The sequence below is a fragment of the Mobula birostris genome, chromosome 4 (assembly GCF_030028105.1).
Source record: "Mobula birostris isolate sMobBir1 chromosome 4, sMobBir1.hap1, whole genome shotgun sequence".
NCBI classification, from domain to species: domain Eukaryota; kingdom Metazoa; phylum Chordata; class Chondrichthyes; order Myliobatiformes; family Myliobatidae; genus Mobula; species Mobula birostris.
The window spans coordinates 133,323,581-133,341,384 of NC_092373.1; the positions used below are offsets into that span (position 1 = coordinate 133,323,581).

At 37.7% G+C, this 17,804-nt stretch overlaps 1 protein-coding gene across 2 annotated transcripts in view; it reads right to left on the reverse strand.

Moving 5' to 3' along the window:
• Nucleotides 1-17,804, reverse strand: part of lrba (LPS-responsive vesicle trafficking, beach and anchor containing) — an 803,145-nt gene that overhangs the window by 631,611 nt on the left and 153,730 nt on the right. For both annotated transcript variants that reach the window (XM_072256051.1, XM_072256050.1), the window contains exons 22-25: nucleotides 14,463-15,524; nucleotides 12,607-12,788; nucleotides 12,249-12,402; nucleotides 5,644-5,824 (exon numbers count right to left, since the gene is read on the reverse strand). In XM_072256051.1, the coding sequence (XP_072112152.1) occupies nucleotides 5,644-5,824; nucleotides 12,249-12,402; nucleotides 12,607-12,788; nucleotides 14,463-15,524 (1,579 nt within the window). The remainder of the gene's footprint in view (nucleotides 1-5,643; nucleotides 5,825-12,248; nucleotides 12,403-12,606; nucleotides 12,789-14,462; nucleotides 15,525-17,804) is intronic.

Here is a 17,804-nt window from a genome sequence, read left to right on the forward strand (position 1 = left end):
TATCTTTATAGTCACTTCAATCAAAATAATATAGAACCATAGAACCATAGAAACTACAGCACAGAAACAGGCCCTTTGGCCCTTCTTGGCTGTGCCGAACCATTTTCTGCCTAGTTCCACTGACCTGCACACGGACCATATCCCTCCATACACCTCCCATCCATGTATCTGTCCAATTTATTCTTAAATGTTAAAAAAGAACCCGCATTTACCACCTCGTCTGGCAGCTCATTCCATACTCCCACCACTCTCTGTCTGAAGAAGCCCCGCCTAATGTTCTCTTTAAACTTCTCCCCCCTCATCCTTAACCCATGTCCTCTGGTTTTTTTCTCCCCTTGCCTCAGTGGAAAAAGCCTGCTTGCATTCACTCTATCTATACCCATCATAATTTTATATACCTCTATCAAATCTCCCCTCATTCTTCTACGCTCCAGGGAATAAAGTCCTAACCTATTCAACCTTTCTCTGTAACTGAGTTTCTCAAGTCCCGGCAACATCCTTGTAAACCTTCTCTGCACTCTTTCAACCTTATTTATATCCTTCCTGTAATTTGGTGACCAAAACTGAACACAATACTCTAGATTCGGCCTCACCAATGCCTTATACAACCTCATCATAACATTCCAGCTCTTATACTCAATACTTTGATTAATAAAGGCCAATGTACCAAAAGCTCTCTTTACGACCCTATCTACCTGTGACGACACTTTTAGGGAATTTTGTATCTGTATTCCCAGATCCCTCTGTTCCACTGCACTCCTCAGTGCCTTACCATTAACCCTGTATGTTCTACGTTGGTTTGTCCTTCCAACGTGCAATACCTCACACTTGTCAGTATTAAACTCCATCTGCCATTTTTCAGCCCATTTTTACAGCTGGTCCAAGTCCCTCTGCAGGCTCTGAAAACCTTCCTCACTGTCTACTACACCTCCAATCTTTGTATCATCAGCAAACTTGCTGATCCAATTTACCACATTATCATCCAGATCATTGATATAGATGACAAATAACAATGGACCCAGCACTGATCCCTGTGGCACATCACTAGTCACAGGCCTCCACTCAGAGAAGCAATTCTCTACCACCACTCTCTGGCTTCTTCCATCGAGCCAATGTCTAATCCAATTTACCACCTCTCCATGTATACCTAGCCACTGAATTTTCCTAACTAACCTCCCATGCGGGACCTTGTCAAAGGCCTTACTGAAGTCCATGTAGACAATATCCACTGCCTTCCCTTCATCCACTTTCCTGGTAACCTCCTCGAAAAACTCCAACAGATTGGTCAAACATGACCTATCACGCACAAAGCCATGTTGACTCTCCCTAGTAAGCCCCTGTCTATCCAAATGCTTGTAGATTCTGTCTCTTAGTACTCCCTCCAATAACTTACCTACTACTGACGTTAAACTCACCGGCCTATAATTTCCCGGATTACTTTTCGATCCTTTTTTAAACAACGGAACAACATGAGCCACTCTCCAATCCTCCGGCACTTCACCCGTAGACAGCGACATTTTAAATATTTCTGCCAGGGCCCCCGCAACTTCAACACTAGTCTCCTTCAAGGTCCGAGGGAACACTCTGTCAGGTCCCGGGGATTTATCCACTTTAATTTTCCTCAAGACAGCAAGCACCTCCTCCTTTTCAATCTGTACAGTTTCCATGGTCTCACTACTTGATTCCCTCAATTCCATAGATTTCATGCCAGTTTCCTTAGTAAATACAGACGCAAAAAACCTATTTAAGATCTCCCCCATTTCCTTTGGTTCCGCACAAAGCCGACCACTCTGATCTTCAAGAGGACCAATTTTATCCCTTACAATCCTTTTGTTCTTAATATACTTGTAAAAGCTCTTTGGATTATCCTTCACTTTGACTGCCAAGGCAACCTCATGTCTTCTTTTTGCCCTCCTGATTTCTTTCTTAAGTATTTTCTTGCACTTCTTATATTCCTCAAGCACCTGATTTACCCCCTGTTTCCTATACATTTCATACAACTCCCTCTTCTTCTTTATCAGAGTTGCAATATCCCTTGAGAACCAAGGTTCCCTATTCCTATTCAATTTGCCTTTAATCCTGAGAGGAACATACACACCCTGCATTCTCAAAATTTCCCCTTTGAAGGCTTCCCACCTACCAATCACATCTTTGCCAGAGAACAACCTGTCCCAATCCACGCTTTTTAGATCCTTTCTCATTTCTTCAAATTTGGCCTTCTTCCAGTTCAGAACCTCAACCCTAGGACCAGATCTATCCTTGTCCATGATCAAATTGAAACTAATGGTGTTATGATCACTGGAACCAAAGTGCTCCCCTACACAGACTTCTGTCACTTGCCCTAATTCGTTTCCTAACAGGAGATCCAATAGTGCATCCCCTCTAGTTGGTCCCTCTATGTACTGATTTAGAAAACTTTCCTGAACACATTTTACAAACTCTAAACCATCTAGACCCCTAACAGTAAGGGAGTCCCAATCAATGTATGGAAAATTAAAATCCCCTACCACAACAACTTTATGTTTCCTGCAGTTGCCTGCTATCTCTCTGCAGATTTGCTCTTCCAAGTCTCGTTGACTATTGGGTGGTCTGTAATACAATCCCACTAATGTGGCCATACCTTTCCTGTTTCTCAGCTCCACCCATAAGGACTCAGTAGCCAAGCCCTCTAATCTGTCCTGCCTGAGCACTGCTGTAATATTTTCCCTAACAAGCAATGCTACTCCCCCACCTTTCATTCCTCTGCCTCGATCACATCTGAAACATCGGAACCCTGGAATATTAAGCTGCCAGTCCTGCCCCTCCTGTAGCCAAGTTTCACTAATTGCTACAACATCATAATTCCACGTGTCAATCCACGCCCTCAACTCATCCGCCTTCCCCGCAATACTCCTAGCATTGAAATATATACACCTCAGAAGATTTTTACCACCACTCACAACCTTTCTATCAGCGGATTTGCTTAAACTTTCAATATCATTTATTTTCAGCCCAGCCACACTGTCAGCTCTGGCACTCTGGTTCCCATCCCCCTGCAAATCTAGTTTAAAGCCTAGTTTAATATGACGAACTAAAACAGAAAAGGCACAGCCCCAAAGCTCCTTGATGAGTGATCTTAATTAATAATTTCAATCTGTCTTCTGTCCTTCAGACCTAGGGACTTCTGCTAATGGCTTTTTCATGTCTGCTTCCCTTATCCAAAACTTTATTCACACATCAACTTTTACTGATCCTGCCAAACCCACTTACTCCCTCCTAAGAGCAGAGCCCACGAGCTTTGCTATGGCCCCTGTTGGATCCAGATATATCAGTCTATCAATACGTTGGAGCACCAGTATATCTTTCATTTTTCATCCCAGATTCTATTTAGGACATTTACTTGGAAGTTGGCAGTCACTGTGGCTCCTCCGTTAGGTTGTCCTCCTCAATAGTATCTAAAGTTGGATAATTATTATTGAGGGGACAGCCACAGGTGAACTCTGCACTGGCTGCATATTACACCTCCTTCTCCTGATAGTTACCCAGTTGTGTGTCTCCTCCAGTCTAGGGATGACTACATCCCTGTAGCTCCTGTCTATCGCCTCAGCGAGCTGAAGCTCCAATTCCTTAACACATTAAAAAATTCACAGTGGTTACATCATATCTAATCCTCATCTATGACACATCCACTTAATCTGTCCACCAAGCAAATAAAGAGTCACTTTCTTACATTCCTGCCATTTTGCGATAGCTGCCTATGATATTTTTCCTATCTATATTTCCAATCCTCCAACAGCCAAGAAGGTTTAAGAGGGCAGTATGGTAGATGTGGTCTTCAGTAAGGCTTTTAATAAATTTCCATGTGGTAGACTCCCCCAGAAGGTAAGTTTGCATGGGAAAGCTGCCTAATTAGATGTATTTTATTTGTAGCTCTTCAAAACATCGTGATTTTGATTCTAACTTCCTTCTTTGCCTTCTGAATTTCTTTTCCTGACTACCAAGGCTTGTGTTTTCTCACTTGTCTGATTCACCCATAAGCATGTTAGATTATTCAGATTTATGAAGTATTTGTAAAATAACATCTTTTAAATTACAATTTAAGAATACAAGAATTGTTGTATTTCACATTATTTTAAACTGCACCCCAGTAACACATAACTTATGACTTGCATTTTTATGCAGTATAATAGTTGACACTCATTCACTTTTGTTGGTAAGAGATTATTGTCCATATTTTATTCCTGCTTTCTAACCCTCACTTTTTCCCCTTTGTCTTTATTCGTCCAATGCTAATCAGTGTGCTTTGTTCTTTAAAAACAATCATAATGCTTTTACTTTATGGACTATTGCACAGTGTTCACCTTATTTTCTACTGTTATTCTATATCATAAGCAATGAGGTCTGTTCTGATTCCCTTAAATCTATTGTCTTGATTTTATTTTTTCGCCTGTTTGCATCCTTCTCTGTATCGTGCATATACATTGTGGTCACTCATATTAACTCACTTGTGCCCATTTGCAGTAAATTTACTATTAGAGCTCCACTAGGAGCTGTGGGCACGTGGTCAAGTGGTTAAGGCATTCGTCTAGCGATCTTAAGGTCGCTGGTTCGAGCCTCAGCTGTGGCAGCGTGTTTGTGTCCTTGAGCAAGGCACTTAATCACACATTGCTCTAATGTCTATGCGAGGAGTGGCGCCCCACATAGACTTCCAATCTGCGCCTTGTAAGGCATGAAAATGCCCGACGCAGACCTCTCATGGTCTGAGAGGAGCACCACTAGGAGAACATTATCAATCTTGGCTTAAGATCTTATTAAATAATAGATTAGCAAATTTATTCTTGTGATACGTGTACAATTTAAATTGAACATAATTACTAATTTTATTAACCTGTTTTTCCAGCAAAAACTCCGTGAACTAGCAAGGAAGCTAAAGTTTGGAATGTTTATCAAAATAATCACAACATTGTTACTGGACTTCACATAAATTTCTTACCAACATAAATGAATGTCAACTATTCGACTGTATAAAACGAAGTATCAAAGAATGCAAGTCAGAATTTTTGTGAGCTACTGGGGTGTAGTTTAAAATAACGTAAAAGACAGCAATTCTTATATTCCTAAATGCTTGTAATTTTTTTAAAGGTGTTATTTTGCAAATACTCTGTACATCTGAATAATCCAACATGCTCAATACTTTGATAATGCTGCACTAGCAGATTTTCAGTGCAGAGGATGGTCATTACTTTTCATATCCTTCCATATTTTGATTTATATTTTTACTCATTATTATATTAAGTATTTCAGTGAAGCAAGAAAAAAAAAACTAAAAGTGAGCATAGGAACCAGAGGCCTGGCAAGTTAAAAAAGATCTCAGGAAACATCTGCAGGCAAGTCAGATGCTGAATCATTGAAATTTCTGAACAGTTCGAGAATGGATTAGAGGTTTACTGCAGCACACTTAAAATGTATAAACAAATTTAAATATTGGGTTAACTTTTTTGAAATAATGTGACAGCATCTATCTTTTAAAAGAGCTCAATGCCTGATCATGCAACTTACATCATCTCACTTTTTTCATAAACAAACTGCTGAAAAATTAAGAATGTTCTTAGGTTGTAATATATGGGGCACACAGCACTACATTGTACTGCTTAATATACTCACCAAGTCGAAGACATTGCCTTAATATTCCTCCAGAAGACATGTTCTTTTCAGCCTCTATTTCAGTGAAGCTAAGGGAGCTGGCAAAAATCAGCACATCAACGAGACCTATTAGCCTCTGAAGAAAGGTCACAGAGGCTTCGAATGAAAGACCTTGAGTCGGTTCTATGTTTTCCAATTCATGCTGTGGAGGTTTTATTTTAAATCATTACAAATGAATATGAATTAATGACATTTCTTACATCACTGACCACACAAAATTATTCAAACTGAACATTATCCACACACCAAACAGGAACATCTCCAAAGGGCAAGCCTCATTCAACCCATGAGGAATGGCATACTGTCCATAATTTGTTTTAAAGTGATTTTCACAATATAGCATATGCATTCTAATGCTAATATTGTAATTAACATTTTTGTTTATACTAATTTACATACTCAATTTTCCAACAAAAATGGAGATTTCTGTTAGTTTGTTGCAGGATTTTGGTTCGGTAATGTTTACATCTACTCTTTTTAAATTCCTAGGATGAAATTTAAAGGAAGCCATCCAGTCCTTTGGACTCATCACTCTTTAATGTGTTAATGTTCATTCCATTATTTTTACTGCCAGTATTTGATTAATTTCAACAAGTTTCTATCCCTTATTCAATGAAATACCCACCACACTAATCTTCTAATGCAAGTTCTATTGCAAAGTAATCACTCAACATTCTCCATTTCATTTACAATTATCGCTATACCCATGCAGGTCTTTGCAAACCTGCCTTTATATTTTTAAAATTTGTACTCCGATTACTTTGTATTGTTCTTTGTCTCTCTTCCAAGATATCATGACCACTACTTGCTCTTACTTCTTCACATGCATTACCACTTAGTTTTAATCACTTGTCATACTTCTTATTCAGTCATGACTGTTTTGAAAATCTAAGTCTTTCTTCTTAGTATCATAAACAGATTGTACCCCATTACATTCTTTATCCTAGACAACTCACCCAGTTGTAGCTTATCAGTCAGTCTTTGTTTCATTAGATGGAAATCAACCTCCTCTAAATGTGAAATCATAATATCTGTTTAACATTCCTTCCTTTCAACTATAACATTGAATTCAATCATGTTACATCTGCCCTGTTAACTCAATCTGAAGGAAGAAGAAAGCCCTCATCAGGAGTCATCAGGATACTGTCATGACGGCGCTTTTTTTTAAAAGCAGGTTTTCTTATTTTATGAGGCCGAGTTGCTAGCTCGACGCTCAACCCAGCACGAATGGAAAGTGTGCAAGGGAGCCGGCTGGATTCAAACTCGAGAGCCTTCGCTCCGTAGTCCAGCGCTGATGCCACTACGCCACCAGCCGGCTAACTCAATCTGAGTTTTTATAAATTTTGACATGGTCTACCCTCAAGCCCCTACACATATTGGAAGCAATACATACAAGATGCTGGAGGAACTCAGAGAGTCAGGTAGCGTCTATGGAAAAGAGCAAACAGACATTTCGGACCAAGACCCTTCATCAGGACAGAGTACTGTTTACTCTTTTCCATAGATACTGCCTGGCCTGCATTTTGTACATGTTGCTTTGGATTTCCAGCATCTGCAGATTTTTTCGTTTGTGCCCCAACACATACCATTGGCTCAATAGCATACATATTGTTGCTTGAACTTACTCCATACACAATCTAATTTGTCTCCATCTTTCTGATGCAAGCTTGTCTGACCCCTTCCTTTATAAAAGTTAAAATTCGCCAGTACCATCTACTGCCTTTTTTATCTGGTTGTCATTTATTGCTACTGGGAGGCCAAAATATATCTGTCACTTATTCCTACCCCCCCCCACACACATACACACACACACAAACACACACACACACAGACTTCATTGCCTACTTCTCCATTGCTACATTCTCACACAGAAGTGACAATCCAAAATCCTAATAACATTTTCCTTGCAAGTTACCCAACATTTACTATATTCCTTATATTAATACATGATTTATCACTCTCCCACCCTGTTAACCAGCAGTCATATCAGAATAATGGCAACCATAGCATATCCTTCAAGTTAAGCAATTCATTTGTCTTCTTCTCTATATTTGGCATTTGTATAAAGCCTGCCTTAATCTGCCCTTCGTGTTCTAATGTTTAACATTTCTTTCAAATGTACTCTCAAATGAACAATTACTCATGTTCAGCTTATTCTTCAATGATAAACTTGCATAATTTTGGGTATGGCTGCTCCACCACAAGTTCATAACAGATGGCCATGAATTATCATTATTTTAATTTTGAATGACTCCCATTTATCAAATGTAGATCTATCCACAAGTAGCTGCTTCTCATCTACTTTCGCAAGGTCCTATCTTACAATATTGAAATCAGCCTTCCTTCAAGTCAGGATCTTATTTCCTTGGCTATCCTTATTCATTTCCATAACGACCTTAAAACTTGCAAAGTTATGCTAATTCAAAATGCTCTCCCACTGACATTTCAACCACTTGTCCAGCTACATACCCAGTACCTCAGACTAGGCCCAGGACTGTCCATTCTGGGCAGTTATCCAAGTACTAGACTAAAATGTTCTCCAGAAAGCACTTTAAAAATAACACACATTTTGGACTAAATGGTCCAGTTAATCTTGGTAAAATTGAAATTGTCTACTAATCTTGCTGTGATTCATCTGTCTTTTCGATCTCCTTCTGGTTGTTAGAAGGCCTGCAACATACTGCAAGCAAAGTGATCACCCCAACTTCTACTCCTAAGCTTGACCCATGTGGCCACATTTAAGAGCCTTTTTGAATACGCTCCTCTTTACTACCATAATGGACTCCTTAACAATACTGTATTGCAGCTTCCTCTTCTACATCAAACCCCCATTCCACCTTAAGTCTCTATACCCTGGAATGTTGCACTCTTAGCTAGCCTACCCTTCTCATTGCCTCAGTAAAGCAGCCAGCATAATTAACGACCCCACCCACCCCAGCATTCTCTTGTCTCTCCTCTCCCATTGGGCAGAAGATACAAAATCCTGAAAGCATGTGCCACCAAGCTGAAGGATAGCTTCTAACCTACTGTTGTCAGACTCTTGAATGGACCTTGTATGATAAGATGGTCCCTTGGCCTCACCATCTACCTTGTTATGATCTTAAACTTTACCGTTACCCTGCACTGCACTTTTTCAGTAGCTTTTACACTTTATTCTGTATTCTAGCTCAATACACTGTGTAATGAGTTGACCTTTATGAACAGCATGTAGGACAAGCTTTGCACTGTATCTTGGTACATGTGACGATATTAAACCAAAAAGTATACCCTTCATTCCAGATTGCTTCTGTGATATCTACAATATCAAATTGTCATTTGGCCACTTTCTTGGCCAGACTCTAATCGTTAATGAGCTATTTTCATGCTACATCCGTCTCTTCCTGGCATAGTTATCTTTAGCTCAATCACTTTTTACTATACTTCTTCCCTTTTTTTGCACTTTAAATTTCTTGTCACTGATACCCAATCACTCCATCTTATTTAGTTTAAAGCTCTTCATACCTCCCAAATTAATTATTTCACTAGAATTCTGTTCTTGGCATGATTCAAGTCAAGTTCATCCCAAAGGATCAGCTCCCTCTTTCCCTTGGATTTATTCCAGCACCACAACCAGAATTCCACTTCCATACTAATAATTAAGCCAAGTATTCAACAGCCTAATTCTATTAATCTTGTGCCAATTTGCTTATGGCTCGGATTATGACGCAGAGATGATGACTTTGGTGGTTCAGCTTTCTAAATTTAGTCCCTGGCTATTCTTGTTCTCTCAATAAAATCATGGTGCACTCTGATAACTGGATCCTTCTTGCCCCAACCCACATTGCTCTCCAGCACAGGGAGATGTCCCTTACCCTGGCAAGAGATAGGCAACATAGCCTTTGTGTCTAATATCGGTGATTGTATCCCCCAATTATATTATCTTGCTGATTGCCTGCAGCTACAACCACTTTTTAAACTCCCTCCCACCCTTCTGCTTGAGTGGTTGTTCCCACTTAAGGTTTGCAAGAGCCATGAATCTGTTGGAAATGTGCAGGGGCTGCAGAACTGATGCTTTCATAATAGTGTCCTGGACCCGAATACCTAACTCACTTCCTGTCATATTCACTTGTCCTTGACCTGACAGATCAATTCCAACCTCCTTATTCCGTGGGGCACAATATCTCCCAGAGCAAATGGACTAAATAACTTTCATGCTTTACAATCTCTCAATATCTGCACCTTATACTCCAGCACCTTCATTCTCTGAGCTGCAGTATAGTTGCCTTGGACAAAAAATATTCACAAGCTCCCATTTATAATGGAAGTAACACATCTTCTGTCTTTCCTCGCCCCCCCCCCATTCCCATTCCATTTAGTGAATAGGTTTCGTGTTAATCAAGTTGTTTAACTCACTCAACTTTAAGTAAATGTTTTGGTTGTTAGTAGTTAAAGACTCTGAGTTAACTTAGTGTACTATCACTATCAAGCAGTTACCAGTAATGCAACACTGCTGATTTACCTTGTAGCTTTCAAACCACTACTGGTCCCACTGTAATAAATTCACAATGACCACTCTCATGATCAGCATGTCCTACAGCCAACCCAACAAGCCCCGCTGCTCAACTACACCCATGTGACCAATTAACCGACCAAGCCATATGTCTTTGGAATTTGGAAGGAAACCAGAGCACCTAGGAAACCCACTCAGTCACAAGGGAACATACAAACTCCTTACCAACAGTTGCAAGAATTGAGCCCAGGTTGTTGGCACTGTAAAAATTTACACTAACCGCTACGCTACTGTGCTGCAGGCCTCCAAACAGTAGAGGTTTTAGAGATACAAATAACAGAGGTATTTTAATTTACAAGTAAACTAGCCAAAACAAATTAGCAATAATACCAGGGAGGTTAAATTTGTGGAATGTGTGAGGATTTTTTTTAAACTTGAGGAGCCAGCTAGACAACAGGTAATCCTGAAATGGGTACTATTGATCTTGCTGTGCAGGATCTGTAGGGAAGATTGGCCATAACATGATAGAATTCTACACTATGATTCAAAGTAAAAATGCTCAACTTGAAAATAAAATATTAAACTTAAATTAGTGGGAAGTACAAATACAAGAAAGATTGAGTTGACTATGATAGTTGGAACAGAATCACTGAAAGGCACAACAACTGATTGAAATTGCTAACATTTATGGAACAGATTTAAGGGCTACAAGAGCTTTACCTTCCTCTCTGCAACAGTAATACAAAAAGAAAACTGAAGCAACTATGATCTAATAAGTTAGTTAAGAATCCAAAGAGGAGGCATATATTGTGCCAAAAAAGAGCTTAGAGATGTACAAAAGTATGATTAAAAAGAGAAAAGTTGAATAAGGGTAAACTTACAGTACAGAATTGTAACATCTTCTACAGGTACATAAAAAGATTTGAAAAGAGATCCTTTACAGTCAGAAAGTGGATAATTTATAAAGGGGAAGAAAAAAAATGACAAGACGTTCCTTGCGTTCTGTTCTCATGGAAGATAACCAAATAGCATCCCAGAAATGCTTGGAAACCAAAGGATAATGGAAAGAAGAAATTAAGGCAAAATAGTATTAGTTTAAAAATAAGTCCTGGAAAATTTAATGGCACTCAAAACAAAACTTGAGGTAGCCACAGCAACTACCGGATACAATGGTTGTCATCTCCCCAAATTTTATAGATTATTGAACAATTCTTGCAGATTGTAAGGTGGCAATGTAACTCACTCTTTAAAAAAAAACAGGGGGATAAAAAACAGGGAGCTACAGACCAGTTAGTCAATCATCACCAGTTGGAAAATGCTAGCTTATTATGAAAGATGTGATAATAAGAGATTGAAATAGCAACAACTTTAAACAACCAACTTAGATTTATTACAGGGAAACCACATCTCACAAACATACTGAATGTTATCTTTTAAGGATGCAGCTGGTAGAAGAAGAGGAGATCCAATGGATGGTATATTTGCATTTTCAAAACTTGGGATAGTAAAAGACCCAGATCAAAAATTGACTGTCAGTCAATAAACATAAAAGAATTAATAAATAGGATCTTCTCAGAATAGTAACCAGCCACTAGTGGGGGCATTTAGAGGAGTCAATGCTTGGGTGCTGGCTATTCACAAATTAGGATAGTTGCAGCATTAATTGTTTCCTGCTCTGACATATAGCTGTGAAATCATTGTGATCACTAAGTTGTTCCGTATAAATAGTTTACATTCAAATCTTTGTCTTAAATACATTGTTTGATTCTAGCAGAAATACAATATTAGTACACAAGTCTTCACAATAATATTAAGCATTTTTTTCTACAATGTGCATTTTACTTCAAATACTCAAATGTATCAAATCATTGGCAGAGGCCACTGGCCCAATGAGATTTTTCCAAACACTGATTTAGAAGAAGCTGTCAAGCTACAAAATCTGCATCCACCAATCAAATAAGAAAGCATCAAAGTTAGTACAGAGCAATTACTATGTATATCACTGAATACAAAAATAATGTCCTTTCATTTTAAGAAGCAGAGAGAGTCACGTGTTAGCAAAATATTTCATACTCACTGTAGTAGATGTAGCTGCAGAAAGAAGTGGGAGAATCCCACCACAAGACATGATGATGTTATCTACCACCTGAGAGACAAGATGAATGGTGTTGTGGACAAAAATGACGTTTTCGCTGCTGTTAACAAAATCCATCACTGTTTTTGTGCTATGGCTTTTCAAAGGGGGAAGAAGAAAGCATGGAATTACAACTTTTCTCAGTTCAATCAGATCCTCTACATGCATACATGTATACAAAAATATTCACTATTAAACCAATATAAAATCAAATTGCTAACTGAAAAAAGAATATATTCAGCAACATTAAACGGTGCTGAGTTTTAACAAATTGGGTTGGAGAATAATATGCTTAACTAACCTTCTCCACATCTGAACATCTGTTTCTATGGAGAACAGCAAATCATTTAGCAAACGTTGGTGCATTGCAGACCATTTAAATTCTGGTATACGAAACATGGTGGTGCGTGCTGAAGGATTAGACCCTCTATTCTGTCCATCAGACACAAGACCTTGCTGATTTACAAGCTCCGACTGTGATATCTGGAAGAAATGCAGAAAGAATGGTTTAAAATCCCTGTGAAAAAGTTTGCAGCAGCATTTAATGTTTCTTGTTAAATGAGAAGGACAGAATATAAAATATTATAATTTTCGGAAATGACATATGTGCAAAATTGCTTGAAACTTGGGCTACACTTTTAAATTCAATGCCCTAACAAAAAATAATCAAATTCTAAAATAGTTTAATCAATTTAGCGCGCTTTGAATTGTGTATCCTTATGCTTATCTGAATTTTCCTTTTCTCACAACCTGGAATTCTTCAGCCATACAATTTCCAACAGCTCCCCATTTAATTTCTCCCTTCCAATCATCTAAGGCAACAAATACTCCATCAAGGTACAGTTGCAATGTTCTTGTACTTCCTTCAATTTACCTTACTATATCCTTAAACTGGGAATCCAAAGCTGGATTGCCATTGCAATTTGCTGAATACCACTGTTCAATCTGAAAAATATGACCTACTTATTTACCTGCCAAGTCAATTTTCTGAATGCACTTTATGCTTATAAAACTTCTAAGACTACTTGAGCATCAGCTAAGCTTCTTACATTTCAAATATGGAATTTACAACCTCAGAATTTGATTTCAAGATGTCAGACCAGAGTTATCGTTTCTAATTTTAAAAAATAACATTGGAAACTAGTACGGTCTTACTGCTTCAGTTTACTTTTCCATACCCAATGTTTCTTTATCTTTGCAATTACCATCCCATAACTACTCATTTTCCATTATACCAGATCACTTTTTCTTCCCTTCTGCTGCCCCTTTCTAACACCCACTATCAATTTTTCTTCCTTTATGGGCTTCTTAAAAGTTGGATCACCTCCAAGTTCTTATAGTTTTGATTCCAAATAAACATCTTGAAGCTAACATCTCTACATAATTGCAGTTTGTTACTGCTCATTACAGCTTTGTATGTTTGTAGATGACATCAAACTTCAACCATCAGTGCAAACCTTTTAACAACTGAAAATTTTTTGTCTACAATAAATATTGTTGGAAATGTAGTGATTCAAACCTGTAATACAATTAACAAATGTCCTTACAATCTAAAAAACAGACTATCTAAAAAATTGATAGTTGTGGCAAAAGAATAAAATTGCAATAACATGCTGATATTTAATGGGAACAGAGATAATTCCCACTCTCTTCACTTCCTACCAATTGCCACAAAATTGGAACATACTACACTCTGTTTGTAATAGATAATGCAAAACAGTAGAAAAATTTATCAATTTGTTTGGCCAATTTCAACCCACTCCAATTTGTAAGTACTACAATTACCAATTCATTTTCACTTTCTACTAACATGACACCAACCTTTTGGCTTAAAATCACACAGCTTTGAAACTTGCCAATAGCATTTTCATTTTAAGTCATATTCAGTAGTATTCCCACAGCATCAATTCCAGAGATCATTATCTAGAGATCAGTAATTTTTCATGGTTTTAAATCACAGTAAAAAATAATGCAAATCGATTAAAAAGATGAATTATGGATATAATTTTTATCAAAGTACAGAACATTGCAAGGCAAGACTACTTTACCTTAAACAAAACCAAGATTTCCTCATGCTAATACCCATCAAAGAAAATGCAATTCTTTCCCCAACAGCAGGGTAACAGTTTATCTATTAATAAGAAAAATGATCATTACCTGAGTTGGCAGCTTTGGTGCATCTGCAGAAACTTGATTTATACTTGATCGAAGCTCCAATCTCTCAGTATCAGTTGCAACATTAGATACATCCAACCTAGCCATTTCCTTTGCTGTTGGCACTCTTAATTCTCTTGTTTTTGGACTAGCTATTCCAACAATTTCATCCCTGCTGTCAGGGTTATGAGTGCTATTTACAACAGCGTGACTACTTGCTTGATTTAATGAATCAGCACCCAATTCTGATTCCAATTTTACCATCTCTTGGCTCTCTTTAATCATCTCTTCCTGTGGTACAGTTTCACAATGACTTGAAATTGCTTCCAAATGGCTTGCATCAACTTTAGATGCAGAAGTCAAAGTGCTGCCATCTAGTTCTTGATAAGCGACCTGAAGTTCTTGGACATTGTTCACTTCATTATTATTTAAAGTGCTTTCATGCTGCTCATTGCTTGAAGATTCTACCTCATTCGCTTTTGAATCACATGGGTCTACTGCAAGATTCCTTTCTTTTTTATTTTCAGTATGTCCTGTTGCCATTTTCTCTTCAATTGATTCAGAAGGAGCTAAAGTAATTTCCTCAAAGGCTTGTATTGTACCAGCTGAGGTAGTTGAATACTCTTTATCTTCCTCACACACTTCAGACTCTCCTGTCTTCTCCATTTTGGAACTTCCTGAAGTGTCTAGTTTATTTGACATCTGATCTACTTCTGTTGCACTTTTTTCTGTTTCAGTACTGTGAGATGGTACAGTTGCTGTTTCTGTTTTGTCTAGCTGTGCCGAATTTACTGCCTGTATCTCTGTACTTAAAGTCCCAATCTCCTGGTCATTTTCAGGTTGCAATTCAAGTTTGCAATCTTCTGTTTCTTCCGGTTGCATACCAACATTCTCAGAATATGTTATATGCTTACTCTCAAAATCATCTTTCTTGACAGAGGCTACTTGCGCACTGCTAATCTCAGAAATAGTACGAATGCTTGAAGCTTGCTTTGTATTCTCATCTCGGCTTTGGTATTCTTCATACATTTTGGCCATGTTCTCCTTGTGTAGTTCATAAGTGACCTTAAAAATCAACAAAGAAAAACAAAAACATTTTAGAAATTATCAGAACTAACAAAACATAACTCTGTAATGAAATATCCAAATTTGGCAAGCGCAAATCAAATTTTTTTGAATTAAAAGTAGATATATTTCAGAAGCACAGAGTCTTTCAAATACATTTTCATACAACTATGTGGTCACCTGATAATTCAGATGTTGCATATTTTTCTTGATCAGATTTCAACCTGGAATTAAATCCTCATGCCAAACTACTGGTATAGTCTATATAAAGTTGCAGGTTCAACTGGTAGGACACAAAACTTCAAGGATATGACATAACGATTACAATTTGAGAGCAAGAGTAGGCAACTCATCTCTACAGTTGTTGTTTTAATGTTCCACTGGATCATGATTGATCTACTCTTCAATTCTATTTATACCATTTCCCTTGGTATACAAAAAAAAAAGATGAAAATTTGTGATGAAAACTTAAGCAAACAAAGTGATAGGGAGAGGTTAAGTGAATAGTCAAAGATCTGGCAAATGGACTGTACTCTGGAAAGATTTTGAATTGCGCTATCTTAGCAAGCGAAATTTTAAAAAACATTATCTAAATAGTGAGAGATTGCATTATTCTAACAGGCAGAGGGATGAGTGCCCTAACAGACTTATCAAAACATCAATATATAATTGTAGCAAACAATTAGGAAAGCAAACAACATTATTTATTCCTACGGGAATTAAATACAAAATTAAGGAAATTATACCTGAGATAAAAAGCAATATATAATATTTGTCTTATTTATGGAAGCAGTTAATATTTTGGAAGCAATTAATACATTGGAAGCAGTTCTGTTTTACTAGACCAATATATAGAATGAGTGCATTGCCTAGAACTAGGTTTCAGTGTTTTAAACTAGGTCCCTATTTAAAATAGGGTGAGACAAAATAACTTCTCAGAGGATTGGTCATCTTCGGAACTTCCTACCTCAAAAAGTGATGCATATCTTTAAGCCAGAGAGATTGGGCATCAACATCTCAGAAGATCCATCCTCGGCCCACCATATTGATACAATCATGATGAAGGCAGCAGCTATACTTAATTAGGAGTTGACTAGATTTGGTAGGTCACTAAAGACAAGCAAATATCTACAGATGCACACATACTGCCAACATTCTCAATAATGAAGATATTTCATAGAACCACCCATAGGAATGACAAGAAATAGCAAGCTTTCAATAAGCAGCCCAATGTATATAATTGAATAATTAATAATAGCTTAGAGAATTTTACAATCAGCAGCATTAGGAAAAGATCTGCAAGTGACTCCATGTCTAAAAACATAGAAGAATACAAAGGAAAATCAAGGCCCATCTGCAAAAAACATACCAGAACCTACAGAGAAAATAATATATTAAGTGCTCACACTTGAACAATTTTTAATTATGTGGATCTACTACAGAAAGAGCACCTGAATTATTGGGTTTGTAATGTGTACAACATTAACGGCTATTTGAAGAATGGTGTTTTCATCTAAGTAGTTCTTCTCTGTTTTTATCACCCAAAAGAATGAAGCCAGTAGAAAGTGCCTGCACCTAAAAGTGCAGGACCACAACCCCTTATCCAAAATTCTGAAATCTGAAAACCAAAGTTTTTTTGGTCAACAGCTGACATCACTCAGGTGTGCCATGGCAGCACCAGCAGAGGTTGCCAGACGTCAGTTGTGGCTCAGCGCTCATACTGGTAACATGTGCATTTGCTGTTCACTGATATTTTGTGCTCACTCTTGACTTTGTGCTTAATTTCACCATGAAAATGTCAAAAAGAGCTGCAGATACCCCTATGGGTAACAATGAGAAAAAGAGAAGGAAGCACCTATCATTATCAATAACACAGCAAGTGGAGTTATTGCAGAAGCTTGATCATGGTGTGTCTGTGTGGTGTCTTACATTGACGAATTTGCCAAGATAATATCTGATGAAAGCCTTAGCCCTGAACAAATTTACAATGCTGATGAAACACTTAACTATACGTTTTGTGTTCACTGTTGACTTTGTGTTTAATTTCACTGTGAAAATGTTAAAAGGAGTGCAGATCAGGAAAACCCGTACTGGTAACACATGCATTTGCTGTTCGTTGATATTTTGTGTTCACTGTTGACTTTGTGTTTAATTTCACTGTGAAAATGTTAAAAAGAGCGCAGATTGGGAAGACCCAGAAGTTCTCTCTCCAACACTCGTTTGTGCATGTACATTTTCTTGTCATTATTCCCTAAACAATACAGTATAGTAACTATTTAC